At 40.5% G+C, this 17,121-nt stretch overlaps 1 protein-coding gene across 1 annotated transcript; it reads right to left on the minus strand.

Annotated features, from left to right (window-relative positions):
• Positions 1-4,450: 4,450 nt before the first annotated feature.
• Positions 4,451-5,881, minus strand: LOC131041510 (uncharacterized). Its single transcript, XM_057974626.2, has one exon. The coding sequence runs from the start codon at positions 5,879-5,881 to the stop codon at positions 4,451-4,453; it is 1,431 nt and encodes a 476-aa protein (XP_057830609.2).
• Between the last annotated feature and the right edge of the window lie 11,240 nt (positions 5,882-17,121).

Genomic DNA, 17,121 nt, shown 5'->3' on the forward strand with positions numbered 1-17,121 from the left:
TTTCACATTTATTAGAAATGTCTAATTGTCTTATTTCTTTGAAAAATAGGGGTAAAAACTTTATTGAAATTTAGAAAAGCTGAGTACAAAACAGCAAAGGGCCAAAGCCCCAGGTACTACAAGAGATTACAGAAAGAACAAGAACGAGAACTTCATTCCCCAACACCACTTTCATCTTCAACAAGAATCTTCTCCAAATCCTGACATAGCTCATAGGGCAACTGCTCCCACTCATCAATCCTCCGGTCATCAACATCTTCTGATGCCCATTTAGCCAGACAATCAGCTGCCCTATTCCATTCCCTTGGAATATGGGTAAACGACACCGAATCCATTACAGAGCTAACCTGTAATATCTGTTGAACTAACATAGATAGTTACCAACTAACCTCAGACATCTTCCTCTGAAGGAGCAAATTAACCAGAATTTGAGAGTTAGCTTCACAGATCACCTTCCACCACCCTAGGGCATAAGCTCTCTTCAAAGCATATAGGATAGCCAAGCCTTCCATCCTATTAACAGTCTGCACCCCCTCATTAGCCGAGAAGATAAAGACCACAGATCCAGAAGAATCCCTACCAATCCCACCAATCCCAGCTGGGCCTGGATTACCCCTAGAAGAACCATCCGTGTTAATTTTCAGAAAGCCAGCAGGAGGGGGGAGCCATTTCCCCATCCTTTGAACTCTATGTTTCACATGCCTACCTCTCCTGGCGCAAGCTGAGGCTGGAGATATCCCCTGTATACCAAACCTATTAACTATCTCTGCATCGCCTTCCTCCATTGGCAAAATAATCTCACTCTTAGCTGTCACAGTTTCCTGGACCATTCCCATAATTCTAGTCCAAACCTGTTGAATCCCCAATTGTTCACCCCGAAAGATTCTACGATTCCTTTCCAACCAAACTTGCCATAGCAAAAAGAAAGGGCCAGCATACCAGACATCCTGCAAGAAGGGAGCCGAGGAAGGGGGCCTTCCCAGTCTCATCCAAAACTTAGCTAGGGAGGATGCATGAAAGCACTGACTCTTCCAGGCATCCCACCAGAAGTGCCATAGTTGCAATGTGAATGGGCAGCGAAAGAATAAATGTGGAGAATCTTCCTCCCCCCCACCACATAGAACACACCTAGAAGGGCCAGCAAAACCCCTCTTCTGAATATTGTCCTAGGTCAAGCATCTATTCCAAGCCAAAGTCCAAGAAAAGCAATTACATTTTGGCCAAGAGAAATTATTCCAGACTCTCTTCCACCAATGGACTTCCCCACCAGCAAATTGTTGAGAGAGCAGCGCCTGATAACCAGAAGACACAGTGTAAGTACCTTTGGGATTAGGGGACCAGGCCAACACATCACTATCCATCAGGGCGCTACAGCTACGACCCGAAAGGATGTTATGAAGCTCAGCACACTCAACTTCCAACCCAAGAATAGGCCACTCCCTTGAAGTCTTCCATCTTGCTTCCACTACCTGCCCTTGTAGGGAAAATGACTTGAAGTCACACACCCTAGTCCAACCAGCTTCGCAAAACCTCTCGGCCAATATACTCAAGTGAGGATATTGGGAAACTATGGGGGGGTAGCCATCCCAGGAGTCATGCCAGAACTGTGCCTCTGTCCCACTCTTACAAATCCAGAAGAAACCACCCTTAATGAGCACCGCCCCCTTCTTGAGAGTATTCCAAATCGTCGAAACTTTCCCTGCCAAGCTATATCGAGGGATATCACGCTGGGGGATCCCAAAAAAATACTTGTGAGACAAGATCCTAGCCCACACCCGATCCTGTTCCACACACCATCGCCAATACAATTTAGCTGCCAGAGCAATACCAGAAAGCAAAGATTGACGTAATCCAAGACCACCAAATCTTTTAGGACTACAAACAGTCTCCCACTTAATAAGGCTCCACTTAGTTGATGACAAATTACCAGCCCATAAAAACTGTCTGGCTAAAGAATCAAGGCTCTTAACAAAGCTCATCGGCGCCACCTGAATCAAACATCTGTAGAGGGGAAGAGCCTGTACCACAGATTGAAGTAACTGGACCCGACCAGCAAAGGACAGCCAACGATGAGTCCAGTGGTTCACTTTGACATTGAACTTATCTAGAATGACCTGCCAGGAATCCCTAGACTGCCTGCCAGTAGAGATGGGGATCCCAAGGTATAGCAAAGGAAGACTTCCAATTTGGAACCTGAGAATATGGGCAATTCTTCGTTGAATTGAAGGCGGAGTGTTGAAGAAAAAAATTGAAGACTTGCCCTCATTAATTAATTGACCAGAAGCAGCAAGGTAGACATCTAGCGCTCTGCGCATGTTAGAAGCCTCCCTAATAGTAGCCAAACCCATCAAAGCTGTATCATCCACAAACTGTAGGTGAGATTGAATAGGAATACCCCCTCCCCACTGCCAGCCCTGAATAAAGCCTCCTTCAACATTCCTTTTAATCAACCGACCCAGACCTTCCACCAAAAGAAGAAACAGGTAAGGAGAAAGAGGGTCACCCTGCTGCAAACCCCGAGAGGCCCCAAAGAGGTTGGAGTGCTCCCCATTAATCAAAACTGAGAAGGAAGTCGACCCCACACAACTCATAACCCAACAAATCCATTCCTCCTCAAAACCAAAGGCACTCAAGACCTTCTGCAGGAAGGACCAACGAACTCTGTCATACACCTTGGCCATATCCAGCTTGATGAACATAGCTTTGGCTTTAGAGCTGGCCATGGAATGGATAGTCTCAGTAGCCACCACCACCCCATCCAAAATCTGACGACCTTCCACAAAGCCACTTTGCTCTTCGGAGATTAGCACAGTAAGCCCCTTTTTCAACCTTTCAGCTATCAATTTAGATATAATTTTATAAGTTACGTTGCAAAGAGAAATAGGGTGAAATTGACTTAACCGGTTAGCCCCCTCCCCCTTGGGAATGAGTGCCAAGAAGGTAGAGTTCAGGGCCCGGAGCATTTGCTTATTCTTCTGGGATTCTTGAACAACTGCCAATAAATCAAACTTGATAATGTCCCAAAATTCCTGGAAGAACTCAATCGGGAAACCGTCTGGACCAGGAGCCTTACCTTTTTTCATCTGGAAAACTATTTTTTCTAACTCCTCCAAAGTTATGACACTCATAAGATATTGTTTCATTTCCAAAGAAACCAAAGAAGGAATACAGGAAAGGACCTGGGCCTCTGCAACAGAGTCTCCCTGTGCTTCCTCTCTAAATAAAGAAGCAAAATACTGCACTGCTTCATCAGGGATACCCTGAGTAGAAGAAATAACCTCTCCCCTATCAGTCACCAGAGATGAAATAGCATTACCATGTTGTCTGGCTTTCACTGAATTGAAAAAGAAGGCAGTGTTCTTGTCTCCCTCCTTAAGCCACTCAATCCGAGCTTTCTGTTTCCAAAAGATTTCCTCTCTCAACTCCCATTCCTCCAAAGCTTTTAAAGCTCTAGCTTCTTCCCGTAACAAGTATTCAGACACTCCCTCCTCCCTAATCAATCTGGTAATGCCATTCAACTCGACTTGAGCTTCCTGTTTTGCCTGGTAGATGTTTCCGAAGTATTGTCGATTCCACCGCTTGAGCTGATACTTAACATACTGGAGAAGCTTAGCAAAAACATACATTGCTGTACCAAAAGCCTGCCTGCCAACCTGCCACCATTCAGCAACGCAACCATAGAGGTCCGGGTCACGAAGCCACATAAGCTGGAACTTAAAAGGCGGCTTCTGAGGCAGACGAGCTGAAGAAGTGACAAGCTTAATTGGCCAATGATCCGAGCCTCTCCAATCCAAAATTTCAGAACTGGAAGACCACAATCCACCCACCCAAAAATAGGAAACCATGAAACGGTCTAAGCGTTCAACAATGCACCTGTCACCCTCCCTTCTATTATTCCAAGTGAAGCGGCCATTGCTAGGCTTGATATCCACGAGATTGAGTGCTGAGATATTATCTCGGAGCAAGAAAGAAGAAGGATCTAGTCTTGTATTACCTCCTCGTTTTTCCGTTAGATCAAGAATAGCATTAAAGTCCCCAGCAACAATCCATGGCAAGTAAGGAAATAAACTACGAACCAAAAAAATATTATTCCAGACCAGGAGCTTACCTTGGAAGTCAATAGGAGCGTAGACATTAGAAAAGAGAACAGATTCCCCCGACTCAGTGCACAAAGCAACCAAGGATAAGGAGGACTTAAAGGAAATCCAGGACACAGGTTGGATCTTTCGTGGGTTCCAGAGACATGCCACACCCCCCGAAGATCCCTGAGCTCCAATACACTGACATAGACCATTCCTCCACAGCTTAGATGCAATACTCATCATGCATTCCACAGAAACCTTACTCTCCTGAAGGAAGAGAACATCAGGAGAATGACTCCTAACTAAATCCCAAACAGCCTTTTGTCTAGGGCCGCTGTTCAAGCCCCTTACATTCCATGAGATAACTATCATTTCGAAGGAGTCGAAAAGTGGGAATCCAAGGTCTTCACAGAACCTGACTCCACCAATGTCTCCCCAATCATCTTGATCTTTTCTAAGTCCTTCTTTCGTCCCAATTTAACATTTTTCTCTGAGACCCCCTTCTTACCATCTTTTTGGAGAATGCCCAAATGAGGAGAAGATTTACCTCGCTTATCCGACTCTAGAGCTGCAGTCCGTGTAGGAATAGAAACATTCTCTACCCCTTGCCCCAACTCACCATTTGGCTCTAATATCATCTGAACCCCTGTTTGCCCATCCGTGACCATAGGCACAGTAGTCTCTTCATGGGAATCAACAGGAGGAATGGAAGAAATAGTCCCCATTCTAGAATCCCCTGCCTGTTCATCCTCAATAATTACTCCAGGATTAACTTCTGGCTGACCCAATTCATCCAAGATCTCGAACCTGTTAAAGGTATCTTCTTCCTGACGCTCCCTTAGAGTCCGCTTCTGGCCTCTATTCCGATTACGAGCCTTAACCCTAACAAAGCCCTCAGCATCTTTATCCTCCCCAACAACAGGCTTCTTCCCTTTGTCCATACTAGGATTATCACGAGGAGGAGGCGAAGTTTTCTGTTCCACTGACTTGGCCTTTGGGCATCTTCTCACAAGATGGCCATATTCATGACATAGACGGCATCGAAAAGGAAGGGTCTCATAGTCCAGTTGTTGCACCCAGGAATATGAGCCCGCACACATCTCTACCGCATCAGGCAGTGGTCTACTCAAATCCAGTTCCACACAAATTCGAGCAAAGGTCATAACTTTCTTACCCAAGGTTTGTGATGAAGGACCCACCGGCTTCCCGAGCATCGATGCAAGCATATGGAGGACATCCTCGCGACAACATTCTATAGGAAATCTGGGTAACCGAACCCACATCGGAACCCGATTTGGAAGCTCCTTAGAAGGATTAAATCCTGCATGCCATGGTTTGATGAATAGCCCCACCTGGTTATAAAAATAGGGTCCACCCTCAAAAACCCTATTCCGATCAGCCATACAAAGAAACGTTACCATGAAAAAATTATTTGCTAGCAACGTAACCTCCATTTCACCCTCTGGTTCCCACACTTTCTGAGCCCAGTTTTCCAGGAATTGGAGAGAAACTCTTAAACCCAGGAACTTGCAATACAACGAATGTTTAGAGTAATATTCGACATCTTCAGCAATCATTTCAAAGGGAATTACCAATTTGGGTCTATCTTTGCACCTTTCAAGACATCCGTTAATCTTCGTGATCCGAGATCCCACAGGCGAGCCTGGATCCGTAGCCCCTGTATTCTGAGAGAAGAGGGCATTTTCAAAAACCCTTGCTTCCTGACCTGGCAAATTCATAGCCACTGCTTCATGAAATTTTGAACTAGGCACCTCCCTAGGCGTCTCCCCTTTGGCCATTAGCCCTCTCAGCCCTGGATACCCCACCGCAAAGGGATCTGATCGGGCCCAACACCGCCCCGACCCATCACAAGAGCGCTGCAACCAAATCGCTCAACTCCCGCCCGCATGCACAGCCCACACAGGCTCGTCCCAGCATAGAACGGCGGCCAAAAAAGATGAAACAAAACCTGCAACAGGAAAAAACAGCTCCCCCCCTACCCACGCGATCGTACACCCCCCCTACGCAGATGCAAACACAGCAAGGAAGAGCTAGGGCACGATTGCCCTAGCCCGGCGACGGTAGACAGATGCTCCCACCGAAAAAAAATTCATTCAAATTTTTTTTATAAAAAGCAATGAGAAGTTTTCTCTAATTGTCTTATTTTGGCCCTTGAGTAAAAAGTAACCTTTTTTTGAGTGAAAATCATTTTTTCCCACTTGATGAAATTTTTTTCCATGCAACACTTTAATCTTTGATAATTCTTTTCCTTTTGGATTTTGAATAAATTCTACCTTGCTGAAAATAAAAATCATTGCACTTTAATTCCTTGTCATAAAAAATACTTGACCATTGTCTATTTCCCAACCAATCTTCTTGAATATTTCCTATGAATTAAATTTTTTACTTAATGGGATATACTATTTTATCCCCATTTCTCTAGAATGATTAATTGGGCCCTTGTGAAGATAATCACTTGGTGGAGAGCATATGTCACTTTACTAGCATGCTTGATTGCTGGTGAAGGGAGTCTTGTACATATATATGTCTTTAATTATTAAAGTCTCCTTTATATCTTGTCTTTTTCCATTTTGAAAGTAAAATACCCTATAGAACCCACATGGCCAAGTGATGCTACTTGAGTATCTTGAATGTCTTAGATTTACATTTTAAAGAGGGAAGAGCATAGATATTAATTTATAAGTTTCAGTTCTTTCATACAAAGCAATGTTTGTATAATTTCATAACTGAGTCAAAATCTGGACTTTTCTTGCATGTTATAAGGTTATCTTAGCTTTGAATACTTAAGAAGAATTTGTAACTTCCTTGGAAGTGAGAATTTATGGTCACAACCTGACCCATGACCATCATATTCATTATTATAAAGATAGCTCATGTAGTATAAAATTCTTAGGAGCTCCCTCCTTACTTTATAACTTTTGAACATTGCAAACCCTGTCTTCAAAGCACTATTGTGCACACCCAAAGCACAAACAATATTGAGATGCATTATAGAACACATTACTAGTTTGCAAATTTTAAGAGTTTTCCTTACACCATCCATTTTGTGCATACTTTGCAAGTATTTCATAATACACCTACTTGTCCATGCATTGGCAAAGATAGCCACCCTATCCATCCCTTGGCATGCTAATGGGTGCATTACAAAAATCTCCTTATACATATATCAACCTACCCTCCATGATAGCATTTTGGCAAAATAATGGAGATCAAGTCCACAATCAATAGCTACACCCAGACCAAACAGTCATGTGAAAAATTAAAAATCACTCTAGCCATTCGATGAACACTCGTGTAGAAACAAATGATAGTACCTATGTAGAACATGCAACTTATATTAACATATATTCCTGGGTTATGGATATAAAATCAGTCTGTAAAGCTTTTCAAATGGACCATTATTGGAGCATCCTGATCAAATGCGTTGTTGCTTAGGTGTGGGTTTGGGTTAGAATGGAGGCATTAAATAAAAAGATTCCCTCATAACATTTGTTGCCCCTTCGTTGTATTTTTTCATTACCTTGATTCTATTGGTGAAGAATTTGTTTAAGTGATTCACTCCTCTACCCATAATGCATTAACCACATGAGACTTCAAATTGGTCTACGATCAACACGACTTCACCCTCTAAAATGTACAACTCACACAAAAGCATTTTGTTGATGCTTGCAAATCAAAGTCACTCGCACAAAAGTCAAGAGTTAAGAAGTAAAGGGTTCCCATGAGTGCGTTGATTGTGGCTCACCCTATTTCAAACTTGTCGAAACTTTTCCACTGAGAGAGTATGCACATACAACCTTTAAGAATCTTCAACGTGTTTTTCATTTTATATTCATATTAACTGCGCTACACCTCTGCCCCAATTCTAGCACTGATTCCATGTCCATAGCATATCAAATTTGGACATTTCAATACCAAATCATTACTATGTGCCTCATTTGCATTTCCCATCTTTACACTACGGAAATTTTTTTTCCCTCTCTCTACACTATTGCACAACCCCTAATGCATCTTGGCACAAACTTAAAGTTTTATTTTGCTTCATTATGCCAAATAAAACCAAACACCAAAAACGTGTACGCATAATATCTCATGAAATAATGCTCAAATTCCTTTGCAACACTAAATATTTGTAGGCATGTCTAATACCAACAACATCAACATGGGTCGAACACATGGTAATAAACTTTTGGGCCCTCAACATACTGTGCGTGACAGCATATCCCATAAATGTTCATTCCTATAGTCACACCTCGATCCACAATGCCCATATGATGACCTGCAAACTGTAAGTAGAATAAAATCCTAAAACACCATACCTACCCATGTTCTCATGCTATATTCTTGGTTTCCCTAACTATCATGAGGGGTGAATGGGAATTTAAAACCTTCACCTCTATCCCTTAGCTCCCGTTTGCTTCTTTCATTTTTTATGAGGGGTGTAGGGGGAACATAGATCCTTCCTTCCATCACTCGCTTCCCTTTTACTTGCTCAAGAACCTTCATGGGATGGAGAGATGGGGGCCTTAGAAATATTTTTGATTTCATTTTCCTTTCTTATCTTGCAAGTCCCACTGAAATTTTTTAAACCATATCAGCATTAATTCAAGAATTATATCATTATGAAAATAATTAATTAAATCATTCTGAAAAATTATTCTGAAAAATTATTTAATTAATTTTCCTTCCACATGCCCAAGAATTTTATGTGATATAAATAAGCTCAACCCCATTCACTACTTAAATAAATTTGGATATAATATTAATTATATTAAAATAATTTAGATCATATATATCTTTAAATGAGCATTAATTGATCTCACTAGGTCACAACACTAGCTAGGTCCCTAGTGGGCTGGGATGAAAATCTAATTATTTTTCGAACAACTAAGCCTACAAATTCTCTAAAACCACACTTGAACATATTCTAGACCTTAATTATTAAGTGAATGGTCATTTAATTTGACATTTCAAGTCATTGAATTTTGACCAAAACCACTCAGGTAGTCTTCAAAATTGATTTTGAAAACTAATCAAACCCTATCCCTGGATCTCAAAAACTAGCACAAACACTAAATTTTATATGGAGAATCAAAAATTACAAATGGATCCATATGATGATGCGTGAGGTGATAAATTTTAATGTTTGAAGTTTCCTTCTCAAACATTTTTTGAAACTACTCAATCTAAAACCCTTTGATCCCTCTTCAATCACTGCTTTGAAAAAATACTAAAGCTTGGTTTCAGAGGCCACCACTGGGGGAATGTCTTCATTTGGATAGACTGAAAATGTGTGCAAATGGGTTTAAGTCAATTTGGTTTTGATCTTGAAAAAATATCTGATTGGTAGATTGGGTGTTGCAATCGAGTGAGAAAGAAAATAAATATGCAAAGTGTAGACACCTAAAATTAATATTTGACTAATTTAATCCTATCAACATAATTAATAAATTTAATTATGTTATCCTCATTCCTCTCAGAATAAATTAAATCTTATTTAATTAATCCTGTCACTATTGTCCAATAATTAATTTATCAAATAAATTAATTATTCCCCTAATCCTCTAAAGTCCCCTCCAATAATTATTTCCTCTAAACCCACTTAGTTAATTAATTCTAATTAATTAACCTAGTCATGCGATTCCTACAAATCACTTTTCCTAGTCTCATTAACCTAATTAATCCTTCTAGAATCTCTCATAATCATGCTTATCATTATTCCCTCAATTTTTAATCCCCACTCATGTCACATCAACATTGAGTCTCTCAAAGAAATTCAAATTTCTTTGAATCTCTCAATGCATCCTTATTTTGGAATTTTTAATTCCTCAAGTTTTGAATTCAAATTTCTCCCCCCTTTTTCCGAGAAATTTTATATTCTTGTTTATTTTCCCAAGGCACCCTTGATCCATGCCTTCTATCTCAAATCAATCTTGGCCCTCCATTGGCCTTCTCCAATCTATAAATTGGAGCCTATTATCCTTACAAATCATCCACTTCTCATGCATTGTCATGCTCCCTATTTCTTCTCTCATCCTCTTCTAATCCTCTCTCAAATCTATCAAATCCATAATCCATCACTCAAATCCAATCCTATCAAACCCATCAATCTATCTTGTTGAGCACAAAGGAGGTCAATCCACATCAATCAATCAAAGGAGCACATTAAGTGGAGCATCATCAAGGGGCGCCTTCAGTTCATCAAGCTCAATCCGAGGGAGAGGTAAAAATGTTGTGAAGTATATGCATTTTATTCATGTTTTTTATATTGTAGTCACATAAATCTGTCCACTTAATTAAATGAATATTTAGTATTTATTTGATTATTTAACCATCAATTAATAATTAATTAAATTAATATTTAATTAATTCATCTTAACCCTCTTCTCCTATTAATTAAATAAATTATTCAATTTATTTGATTTAATTCACTTAACCAAATTCAGACCATTAATTAAATAAATAAATCATATTTATTTAATTAAATATTCTCTCACATTTAAATAAATTAATATTTATTTAAATCCCCCAAAATCCCACCTCTCACATTTAAATAAATTAATATTTATTTAAATCCCCCAAAATCCCACCTCTCACATTTAAATAAATAAATCATTTATTTAAATCACCTTTATCCTCCACCCACTTGTATTTTCCTACAAAAGCAAGTTGCACAATTATTTTAAATAAATAATTTATTTAAAATCACCTTTATCCTCCACCCACTTGTATTTTCCTACAAAAGCAAGTTGCACAACTATTTTAAATAAATTATTTATTTAAAATCCTATTTATCCTCACCCACTTGAAACCTTTAATGGTTTCCCTTAAAGTATTCAAACTTGATGGCTTTAAAGTCTTCAAACTTGATGGCTTCCTTCTATAGTCTTCTTAAGACTTTAATGGTTTTCCTTAAAGTCTTCAAGCCTTTAATGGTTTCCCTCAAAGTCTTCAAGCATTTTAAATGCTTTATCTTCATTTTTCTCATTTAAATAAATTAATATTTATTTGAATATTTATCCAAATGCAAATTACACCATTTAATTGAAATAAATGATTTTATTTTAATTGAAAATACCAAAATTTCTCCCACTTGCATTTTCCTACAAAATCCACTTGTATGCCTAAACCCCTTCTAGATTCTTCTAAACCCTTCCTAATTAGCCTAATCCATCCCCTAAATATTGTCACATTCCTAAGCAAATTGGAGTCACTTCTCAAAGACTCCAAAGTCTTTGAAAAACAATTAATGCTTTGTGTGTTCAACAAATTAACCCTCAAAGTCTTGGATAACCTTTGAAAGCTTCCAACCTTCAACCACTAAATGTCTCAAAGTCTTGGATAACCTTTGAAAGCTTCCAACCTTCAACCACTAAATGGCTCAAAGTCTTTGATAACCATTGAAGGCTTTCAACCTTCAACCACTTAATCCCCAAAGTCTCCAATAACCATTAATGGTTACCTCAAACCCTCCCACATGGTTAAAACATTTGTTTTGACTCAACCTCTACCCAACCCAAGGGTCTCATCAAGCCTTTAATGCTTTGACCATGATTATCTCTTAATCATTTGCACAAAGGTTTATCCTTGCATTAACTCCTAATCCAGTGGGTAATCTTAATTTAGACTTGACCCTTACCTTCTAGATAACCATGAGGTCTTCTCAGGCCTTTAATGCCTCCAACCTCTTCTCTCAACCCAATCCTATGTTGACACTTGTCACCATTTTATTGGTGCCAATTGTGCACATGGATCCCCAACTTTCAAACTTGGCCCTTGATTAAACCATTCAATCTTAACCCTTCATTTCCCCATTTCTTCTATAAATAGAACCCTTCTCCTCAAGCAAGGAGAAGCATTTTAGAGTATTGTTGTTATACTGGCATTAGCATAGAGCTTTTTCATAGCATCACTATCTACTCTTGCATAGTATTTGCTTATCATATTCAACCATCTTGAATCTCCATATGGCATCCATGGCTAGTGCTAAAAGCTGAGAGCTACACTCATTTGGGACTTGGAGAGGAGAGAAACAAGGAAGAAGCATCAAAAGGCATCATGGAAGCATCTTAGGGAGGCTCTTCTCCTTTCTTTTATTTTGTTAAACTTCTTTCATGCTTTTTGAAATCTCTCTTGATATGTTTGGAATGGTTTTTAGTTCTGATCATATCCTGAGACAAGTGCATACCGTACTAAGAAATAAAAACCTTTATCCAAATTGGATGAGGAGGAACCAAAGAATGAGCATACCCCTTCTAGATTCTTCTAAACCCTTCCTAATTAGCCTAATCCATCCCCTAAATATTGTCACATTCCTAAGCAAATTGGAGTCACTTCTCAAAGACTCCAAAGTCTTTGAAAAACAATTAATGCTTTGTGTGTTCAACAAATTAACCCTCAAAGTCTTGGATAACCTTTGAAAGCTTCCAACCTTCAACCACTAAATGTCTCAAAGTCTTGGATAACCTTTGAAAGCTTCCAACCTTCAACCACTAAATGGCTCAAAGTCTTTGATAACCATTGAAGGCTTTCAACCTTCAACCACTTAATCCCCAAAGTCTCCAATAACCATTAATGGTTACCTCAAACCCTCCCACATGGTTAAAACATTTGTTTTGACTCAACCTCTACCCAACCCAAGGGTCTCATCAAGCCTTTAATGCTTTGACCATGATTATCTCTTAATCATTTGCACAAAGGTTTATCCTTGCATTAACTCCTAATCCAGTGGGTAATCTTAATTTAGACTTGACCCTTACCTTCTAGATAACCATGAGGTCTTCTCAGGCCTTTAATGCCTCCAACCTCTTCTCTCAACCCAATCCTATGTTGACACTTGTCACCATTTTATTGGTGCCAATTGTGCACATGGATCCCCAACTTTCAAACTTGGCCCTTGATTAAACCATTCAATCTTAACCCTTCATTTCCCCATTTCTTCTATAAATAGAACCCTTCTCCTCAAGCAAGGAGAAGCATTTTAGAGTATTGTTGTTATACTGGCATTAGCATAGAGCTTTTTCATAGCATCACTATCTACTCTAGCATAGTATTTAGCTTTTCATTTCATATTTGAAGCTTAGTATTAAATCTCAATCCTCCATAAGCATCCATAGTGCAAAAAGCTGCTGAGAGCTACACTCATTTGGGACTTGGAGAGGAGAGGAACAAGGGAGGAGCAACTATGAGCATCTTGATTAGCTATTTCATTTTATGTTTATATGCTTTCTATTTCATGCTTAATATCTCTCTTGATATGCCTGTTTAGGTTGGCGCCAAATGTCTAGCAAACGTTCTCTTCAGTTACCTGAACGAGAACTAGTGGAAATTTTCATTTCCAACTTAAACGAAGAAATGGAATTTCACCTGGATGTCAAAGACACAGACTCCTTTAACGATATGATCACCAAGGGTATAAAATGTGAAAGGGCACTCATCAAGAAAGGACTCATCAAAATCTTTAATGGACCAAAAGATGGTCCTCGCCCGCGATTCAATAGTGATAAACCAAACTTCTGGAACAAGAATAAGAATATCGTCAACGATGGGGTTGTGGATGCTCGAACTATCCAAAATGCACAACTTGTGGTTCGGTTTGCAGGACAAAATCCTCCACCTCAAAATAACACAAATGTTCCTCCTAATTAAGGTCGCATCACATCTCAGGATGAACCAAGACCTCGTCCACAAAAACAAAAACGTACATACACTCCCTTAGGGGAACCCATTGAAACAGTGTTGCGACAACTCCTTTCTCAGAATTTGATCACTCTACCTAAGCTATCCAACTATGAGCCTCAGGTCAAACCAGCATGGTGGCGAGATACTGAACATTGTGAGTTCCATCAAGGACGAGGACACAAGACAAGTAATTGTCATCGATTGAAAGATCTCATTCAAGATCTTATTGATCGAGGAGAAATTGAGATTGAAGGACATGATCCAAAAATGACAAATAATGATCATTTAATGTTTAAGAATCCACTTCCATCACAAGATCAAAGGGGTCCTTCCACTTCCCGGCGAGGCACTGATACCACTGATTATACGCAGGCTGCGTATAACTACACTATAAATCACCTGTATGATGCTAGTGAACAAATTGCAACTATTACCTTCAAAAATCCCACCTCAAATTGCAATGTTGTTACACGTCGTGGCAAGGTCACCATCAAGGCAGCTCCACAAGGCACCACCTCCATCCCAAAGCAGTACAATCTTGTGGAACAATTAGACAAAACACCTGCGCTTATATCCATTTTGGAGCTATTGCGTCTGTCACCCTCTCATAAAACTATCTTGGATCAAGCACTCCAAGAGGCGTCAGTCCCTGCAAACCTGAACACGGACCAATTTCAAGCCATGGTTGGAAGTCTAAAGTCATCACCTTGTCTCACTTTTTCCGAAAGTGATAACTCTTCCTTCCAGCAACCTCATAACGCCTCACTCCACATTGAAGGCTTTGTCAACCAACACAGGATCAAGCGAGTCTTGATTGATAATGGAGCAGGCCTAAATATCTGTACACTACAGTTGGTCACAGCATTGGGATATGCAATAGAATCAGTGGATCCTCGCAAGAAGATCACCATCAAGGCCTATGATGATGCAGAGCGTTCATCCAAAGGAGCTGTAGTACTACCAATCCGAGTGGGCCCTGTGGTAAAGCATATCATTTGTCAGGTTCTGGACCTTCCTCTACCATATAATCTATTATTAGGGAGACCTTGGATACATGCCATGCAAGCTGTTCCATCTACCTACCATCAATGTATCAAGTTCCCACATAATGGTGCAGAGATCACAATCCTGGGCGATGCAAATCCCTTTGCATTTTGCCATAATATCAGCCATCAACCAGAAATTACTGTTCCTAATAATAGGGAAGCCATTTCCTCCACATCATATGTAAATCCCGCCTCTCTTGCTAGTTCAAACACCCCTATACCCAAGCAAGAAAAGCTTAAGATGAAAATCGCAGAGGAAGGTCCTGGAGAATACAACTTGAGTCAGCTCTTTTGTGTGGGACAAATGCCCACTTCTCCTAGAACACATGGTAAACCACAGCAGTTGCTCCAGCAACCACTAATCACGCCTCCATGTGCCTTAACGCCTTTCATTCTTGGAAAGAGTCAAGAGGAAGAGAAACAAGATGAGGACCTGGCGGACTGGATCTATAAAGATCCCATCACCACTGACAAACCGCAAGTTACACTTCCTACGGAACAATATGGCAAAGGCCTCCTCATTATGCAAAGAATGGGATATGATGGTCAGAGTGCTTTGGGATACTGCAAACAAGGACGACACGAACCTCTACTACCAGAATTCAAGCCCAAAGGTAATACAGGCCTTGGCTTTGAAAAAGAGATCCTTCCTAAACTCAGATTCAAAGGAAAACCCAGCAAACCATTTTGCCCACCTACTGCAAAGAGGATACCTTTCATAATCAAAGCACCATCAAACACTATCCCCACTGCCCCATCGAGGCTCACAAACCCACCACAACCATCTACAATGCCAATCATCCCACCAAACGAACCAGTAATCCCATCAATAACACCAATAGCAGCAGCAACTGTATCAGAACCCGCTGCAACATCTATGGCACCAGTAATTCCAGCAGAAGCCACTGAGTCACCATTACCGATACTTCCAGTGACAAATCCATTAAACCCCATCACAATTCCTGCAGCACCGATCACTACAAGGATACATAAACCAATCACACCTGCCGTGTTTAACTCCAAAGACATCCCAGTATGGTATAGCAATCGGATGCTGGAGAGTGATTCAGAGACCGACTCACATGAGTGGGAATTCGATTCAGTGCAACTTAACACTTCAGATGAGGAAGACACATCACCACCTCCACCCCGCAAAGACATCCCTGTTTACGGAGAAGCACAGATAAAGACCACTTGGGTACCTGAGCTGGAAACATTTTCCACAGACCCTACGTCTCATCCTATGCCTGATTCTGACAGGGAGAGTACCATCAACGACCTTCACCACACTGTCTTAACCCTCACTGATACATCTCCCGCACTTAACTTAATCGATGAAGTAATGCCCATTATCCACCCTGAACTCATCGAATGGAACCAACCAAATCCCCCATGTCTTGACCTCTTCCAAAATGATGAGGCTATCATTGACTTTTTGGAATTAAGGGATAATCTACCAAGCGAGGATCACAAAGCTGGATTCGCCATTGAACTTAATAGCGCAGCATACTTCGGGGCGGATGCCAAACCCTTCAGCTGCAAAAATATAACATTAAAACATGGATCTTCTAGTGAAAACCACACTGTGGCACTGTTTGATCCAACAAAAGTAAAAAGAAAGAGCGTATCCAACGGTGAAAACCTCTCTGAGGCGCCTGAGGATGAAGGGTTTGACATTCTCCCTGCTAATACACAACAGGAACGATCAACGATCCTCATTGAGGAGACCAAAGAATACAATGTGGGGACTCCTGAAAACCCTCATATCATACATCTGGCATCTCTTCTCACTCCAGAGGAACAACCTCAATTTATAGAGTTCTTCCAGCAGCGTCAGATCAACTTTGCATGGTCATATGCAGACATGCCTGGGCTTGATCCTGATTTAGTCATGCATCATCTCACAGTAGCAAAAGGAGCCAAACCTGTCAAGCAGAAGCTTCGTAAGATGCATCCTCAGATTGCCGTGCTAGTCAAAACAGAACTCAAGAAACTCCTGGATGTTGGTTTCATTAGACCAATTGATTATGCAGAATGGATCTCCAACATTGTACCAGTTGGCAAACCAAAAGGGGGCATCCGCATTTGTACAGACTTCAGAGATCTGAATAAGGCATGTCCTAAGGATGACTTCCCTCTACCAAATATCGACATCATAGTAGATTTGATAGCAGGACATGCCATGCTTTCACTCATGGATGGCTTTTCAGGATACAATCAAATAAAGATCGCACCAGAGGACCAACATAAGACAGCCTTCACATGTCCATGGGGCACATACTGCTGGAATG

Source organism: Cryptomeria japonica, chromosome 7, assembly GCF_030272615.1.
Source record: "Cryptomeria japonica chromosome 7, Sugi_1.0, whole genome shotgun sequence".
Lineage (NCBI taxonomy): Eukaryota > Viridiplantae > Streptophyta > Pinopsida > Cupressales > Cupressaceae > Cryptomeria > Cryptomeria japonica.